At 60.0% G+C, this 6,006-nt stretch overlaps 2 protein-coding genes and 1 non-coding gene across 4 annotated transcripts in view; 1 reads left to right on the top strand and 2 right to left on the bottom strand.

The window, feature by feature from the left end:
* The window catches only part of LOC119702804 (C-type lectin domain family 2 member D-like), a 603,052-nt gene that overhangs the window by 149,681 nt on the left and 447,365 nt on the right, over nt 1-6,006 (bottom strand). The window lies entirely within an intron of this gene.
* On the bottom strand, nt 1,774-5,469 carry EIF4EBP2 (eukaryotic translation initiation factor 4E binding protein 2). Its single transcript, XM_038141465.1, has 3 exons — nt 5,274-5,469; nt 4,426-4,602; nt 1,774-3,988 (listed from the first exon to the last, which is right to left on the bottom strand). The coding sequence occupies exons 1-3, from the start codon at nt 5,410-5,412 to the stop codon at nt 3,957-3,959; spliced, it is 348 nt and encodes a 115-aa protein (XP_037997393.1). The 5' UTR covers nt 5,413-5,469; the 3' UTR covers nt 1,774-3,956.
* TRNAE-UUC lies at nt 5,541-5,612 on the top strand. The gene has a single exon. It is a non-coding gene; the product is annotated as a tRNA-Glu (tRNA).

The following is a 6,006-nucleotide window of genomic DNA, read 5'->3' as shown; positions in this document are numbered from 1 at the left end:
TCCATGGGAAACATCAGCGCATTCCCAGGTCTCAGAGCCATCCTTCCTTGCTCAGGCCACTCAGACTCCTGGAAATAAGGCTGCTGCCCACCCAGCAGCTGTTTCCCAGCAGCCTGCAGGGTGCACCGTGGTGGGCTCTTGCATGGCTTCAGCACCCGGCTCTGCTCATCTCCTGCCCGGAGACCACCACGGCACAGAGTGAATCCATCAGGCCACTTCAGGCTCCCCTCATTGCCACACAAAGATGCTATTTCAGCCAATCTGCAAAACCCCGATCCTTTCAGCTCCTACCTGCCTTCCCACATTCTGTTCGGGTTAAAACAGTGGCTCTCAGAGCCCCCCAGGCAGGACCCCAACCCCACTTCCCCCTGAGCCACCCCGGCGTTACAGCCTCGCCCACACGCAGCACCATCCACGGCTGCCGTGCTGCTCCAAATCAGCGTTCGTAGGACACCAGCAGGGCGAAGGAGAAGGAGAAAAACGGCATTAACACGTTCACTGGCACTGGGAAGGAGGGCCAGGAATGTAAACGCAGCCCAGAGCCAGTCCGAAAATGGTAACAGCTGGAAAGGAGGGCTGGAAAGTTTGTTCGTCGGGATCCGAGATCCTAGCCAGGCTCCCAGCATCCAGCTCAGCCAAAATACCCTGCCCTCAGCTGCTCTGCTGCATTTACAGGCCTAAATTGAAATTTTAAAGCTTTTGAAATTGATTTTAATTCTCCGTTTTAAGATCCCAAATCAGTATCTAAGAAGCTCCTTAGGGAGGGGCACACCAAAAGCCAGGGATTCACAGACGCACTCCCTCGCTACAGGGGCGTTGATAGCTGGGATTAACACGGTAAAAACACCCCAAAATTTGGTAGGGAACCAGTTGTCACTGGCATTGCAGGGTCTAAACCAGATTCAGGGAAAAGCAGCTCCCAAACGCCTCGTCAGCAATTTTTCTCGCCGTGTTCCTCCCCGGACGCACGCTCCAAATTTCCCTGACACTGCAGAATTAAACTGCTGCAATATGAGCAGAATCCACGGGAGGTCATGGCAGGACCACTCCGAGCGCAGCCAAACCAGGGTGCTCCAAGAGGCCCCCAAACCCTTGGAAACACTCCCCCGGCTTCACCCCTGGGATCTGAATGCTTTGGGAATGTGACGTGCTGCTGTGGTATTTCACACACACAGCTGAGGTGTCCTCAAGGATTGCATCCCCAAGGGATGCTGGTGGTTTGCTGAGGCACCCACAGAAATTTGGGGGCACCCTCTGTAGCCAGAGGGAGGGGACAGACAGACATCCCCTTGCTGCTCCTCCCTCAGAGTCCTAGAGGGGCAAGAGCACTTTGCTGCTCAGAGCCCTCCCCAGTCACAGTGGATGGTACAAAAACGACTGACCTGGTTTAAAAACATTCAAAAACATATTACAATGCAATGTATTAACATATATTAATGGTGTCCTGTCTCTGAAGGCTTCAAGGCCATGGTTGGTGGACACCTTCCACCGGACCAGGTTGCTGCAAGTCCCATCCCACCTGGCCTTGAAGCCTTCCAGGGGTGAGATCAGGACAAATGATCAGTTTGGGGAAGTTTTGCACCTGGGAGACCGATGGGAAAATCAGGCTTCTCTGTGTGGGACATTTTGCAATTTCACCCTCAGCTGCTGGTTCTGGGTTTGACCCTTCCCTGCTCTCCGGGCATGACTGGGAGGGAGCCCATGAGGGGAGTTTGCTCCAAAGGGATGGGAAGATCCTCCCCACCCCCTGAATCACAGTCCAAATCACCTTGATTTAGTAGAACCAAAATCTTTATTGATCTCACTGTAACAGCAACCACTGGCGAGAGCTTTTCTCCTCCCAAACACCTGCTTGAAGAGACGGTACAAAACAAGAGAAATCCCAAAGGGATCCCCTGACTAGCAGAGGAACGCCCCGGCGAGGCCAGGCACTCCCTCCCAGCTCAGCCCCCAGCCCTCTTACAAAAGAACCTTTGGGGAGAAAACTTGCTGGGAGGGGGAACGGAGACACAGGGAGGTTGGGAAAGGGGGCATTTGGAGAAAAAAAATAAACGACAAAAAAGGTTTCCCTCCGGCTCCTGTCCATTAAGTCACGTTGTCCTTGGATATGGTCTGATTGTTTTTGGCTAGCAGAGCAGGTTTCCCCAAACGAGCAGCTGTGCTGAGGGCGCCGGGTCCCTGCATCCACGGTGGCCGTCCCCGCTCTGCCAAGGATGTCCTCGCCCCCTGCCCCTCCCTCGATCCGAGGGCCTAACCGACCTCCTAGGATCTTCGCTTCAAGGAAAATATATTTATTTATATATAATATATATATTTGTGTGTGTCCTCTCAGCACCCAGCCACACGCACGCACATATTGCTACTCGCACTCACTCACCCGTGCGCCCGCGGCGGCCGGGCTGCCGCGCTCACCTCACCTCCCACGCCAGGGAAAGGATGGGAAAGACAACCCATTCCCTGGGGTTGTGCTTTTGCTTCTTCCTCCCCCACCCCCAAAACGAGGGGCAGCACCCCCCCTCCTCGTGAGAAAAGCAGCTGGAAGATGGGAGCTCGCCACCAGCGCCGTGCCAAACACACCTAGAGAAATAAATTACGGGATGGAAAGTGCACAAAGCCTGTGGGGTGTCCCCCTCCCCAGCACGGGTCCCCCGGCGAGGGAAGGAGGATGGATGGAGCAGGCACTCAGGTGGGGGCTGGTAAAATGGCACTTGAGAAGGTTGTGGAGCTGGTGATGGCTCCCAACAGGCAGTAAAAAGTCAGAACTGGGGGGCTGGTGGGTTTGGGGGGCACGGCCCTGCCCAGCGCTGCTCGTCAGGGCAAGAGTCACACGGAGAGAGGGGGGAAAAGAAACCCCATCTCCAGGGGAGGGGCAAGATGGCCACGCCAGGCCAGGCTGGCAAAAGGGAGGTTAACGTGGAAATGCTTTATCCACGACAGCATGATCCAGCTGGGAGAAATGCCATCCCGAGAACGAGCAGAGGATGGCATCGATGGCAGCACCCTGCGAGGAGAGCACCCCATCCCTGCGGTGTCTGGCGAGCCCCCACAGCCCCCAGGGACACCCAGTGATTCCTGAGACATCCAACGGTGCCAGAGGGATCTCCCCCCTGTAGGATTCACATTTTAAAGGGCTGGGGGGTAAAAAAAACCCCGAGCACTACAAAGCACTTTCCCGGAGGCACTCGGCCCCAGCCCAGAAAAAGTCATTGGGGTAAAGTGCCCCTTTTTAGTACCAAAAATAAAAGCGAGGGGGTTTTACAATATATGGCTACACTGCTGTGAGTCCTGGCTGGTGGGTGGGGGACACAGACCCTGGCTGGAGGGCCAAGATGGAAGAAATCCACGTAGGAGAGATGTGGATACGCTGGCTGATTCCATCAGGGACTACATCGGACCCCTGGAGCACCGAAGGGAACGGGCTCCCAATGCCGTCCTTCGCTGAATGCCAACACATCCCAGGGAAACTCAAAACATACCCTCCCCAGGGTGCAAGCAGGTGCATGATTTTAGGAGTGGTATTTCCCCCTCCTCCCGACAGGCCGCCCAAATTTTCCAGGAGAAGGGGGCAAAGGGGGTGGCACAGCTCCAGAACACCAAGCTGCTGGCAATGGGAGGTTTGGGTAACAAGAGGGGAATTTTGTGGGGGCACGAGGCAGCAGAAGAGGCAAAGGGATGTTTTAAAAAGAAGCCTGGTGGGGATCAGGCTGCTGGCAGGTGGAAGAGGAGGAATAGGGCCGGATCCAGAAGGGATGCTCCGTCTGGCACATGCTGGGACCGGTCACCCGCAAAGGGGGAGAAGACAGAGCTGCACTCCCCCCAAAAAAAAGGGGGAGGAGGAGGGCGGGGAGGGGACGCTGGTGGGGACCACTGCCACCTCCACCTCGCCGGGACGGATCCTGCTAAGCCGAATGGGGGTGCACAGGTCTGGGGAGTCGCTGCCTCTCCGTGGTTCCCGCTCAGATATCCATCTCGAACTGAGCATCGTCCCCTGGCAAGAGGCAAGGAGAGCAGCGTTAGGGGCGTCACCCTCCACCCCAAATCCCTCCTGTCCCGCCCCGGGGGTCCCTTACCCATGGAAGCAGCGTTAGGGGCGTCACCCTCCACCCCAAATCCCTCCTGTCCCGCCCCGGGGGTCCCTTACCCATGGAAGCAGCATTAGGGGCGTCACCCTCCACCCCAAATCCCTCCTGTCCCGCCCCGGGGGTCCCTTACCCATGGAAGCAGCGTTAGGGGCGTCACCCTCCACCCCAAATCCCTCCTGTCCCGCCCCGGGGGTCCCTTACCCATGGAAGCAGCGTTAGGGGCGTCACCCTCCACCCCAAATCCCTCCTGTCCCGCCCCGGGGGTCCCTTACCCATGGAAGCAGCGTTAGGGGCGTCATCCTCCACCCCAAATCCCTCCTGTCCCGCCCCGGGGGTCCCTTACCCATGGATGGCTTGCCCTCCTGGTGGTTCAAGCTGTTGGTGTCCGCTTTGGGCTCCTCGGTGGCCTCGCTCGGGCTGGTGACGCCGGGGATATTGGGGAGGTGACAAGGCGGGGTCTTGGCCATGGGGGAGTTGCGGCGGTCCAGCAGGAACTTGCGGTCGTAGATGATCCGGGTGCCTGGGGGGAGGACGGGAGCAGAGTGGGGGAATCCGGTTCGGCAGCGCTTGTTTGCCGAAGGAGTTTCCCGGCGGGACGGGCGGCCCGGCCAAGGTTCTCCGCCACAGATCGGCGGGGAGGGCTGGGGGTGCGCGCCGCCGCTCTGCCCGCTCTTATCTGGGCACAACAGGCGATAATTCGGCGCCGGCCAAACACCCCGGCGGCAGCTGGGTCCCGGCTGCCCCGGGGCGCCCAACGCTGTCCCGGCGCAGAGACCGGGCAAACTCACGGCAGGGGTGGGAGCGCGTCCCGGGGATGCCGATGGAAGCGGCACCCCGAAATACCACGTGTCCCTCTGCGCTGCACGGGGACGAGGCGTGTCACCACCCCGCGGTGCCGGGGCAGGGCAGCGCCGAGGCGCCGAGCCCCCGGTGCCCGGGGAGCTTCCTGCCAACCCGTCCCGGGACCCAGCTGCCGCCCCGCCGGGACCCTCCGCGCTCCCGGAACGTCCCGGAAAAACAACAAACCCGTCCCCACGCGTGTGCGCCCAGGAGAGCGGGCGGCAGGCGCTGCGTATCAGCGGCACACGGAGGGGATACAGGCGCGGCAGGCACGGTCCGCCCGCGACACGCGGCGTTCGGGCTGGCCCGGGCGCGCTGCCCCGGAGGCCCCGGCGGGCGCGGCGCTTTTACCTCCCGGCGTGGTGGAGAAGAGCGTCCCGCCGGGGGTGGTGCAGTAGTCGGCGGGGAGTTGCGCGGCGTCGCTGAGCGTGACGGTGCGGGTGGGGATGGCCCGGCTCTGGCTGGGCTGGCGGCCGCCTGCGGACGACATGGCCCCCGCTCGGCGCCGCGCTTTGTCCCCGCCGAGCGGCGCGGGCGGAGCGGCCCCGCCCCGGCCCGGCCCGCCCCGGCCCGCCGCCGCCAGGGGGCAGGCGCGGCGCCGCGCCACCGAGCCCGCGCTCCCACGTGGTCTAGCGGTGAGGATTCCTGGTTTTCACCCAGGCGGCCCGGGTTCGACTCCCGGCGTGGGAAGAGCGGTTTTTTGGGGTTCTTTTTTTTTTTAAGGAAGGGGGGCGGTGTCCTGCCGTTCCGTCCTGCCCGGGGTGCAGGCTAGAATGTTTTGGCTAGTCCGAGCTGAATGAAGTCGCCGGGAAAAGGAGTGCATCCACGTATCCCAAACCAGGAAAGGGGTTGCGTCCCCGCATCCCATAACAGGAAAAGGGTTGTAGCCCCATATCCCAAACCAGGAAAGGGGTTGCATCCTCATATCCCATACCAGGAAAAGGATTGTATCCCCATATCCCATAACAGGAAAGGGGTTGTATCCTCATATCCCATACCAGGAAAAGGATTGTATCCCCATATCCCATAACAGGAAAGGGGTTGTATCCTCATATCCCATAACAGGAAAAGGATTGTATCCCAT

The sequence above is a fragment of the Motacilla alba genome, chromosome 6 (genome assembly GCF_015832195.1).
Source record: "Motacilla alba alba isolate MOTALB_02 chromosome 6, Motacilla_alba_V1.0_pri, whole genome shotgun sequence".
NCBI lineage: Eukaryota > Metazoa > Chordata > Aves > Passeriformes > Motacillidae > Motacilla > Motacilla alba.
Note: the sequence above shows the minus strand (reverse complement) of the source record. Positions and strands in the feature narration are given on the sequence as shown.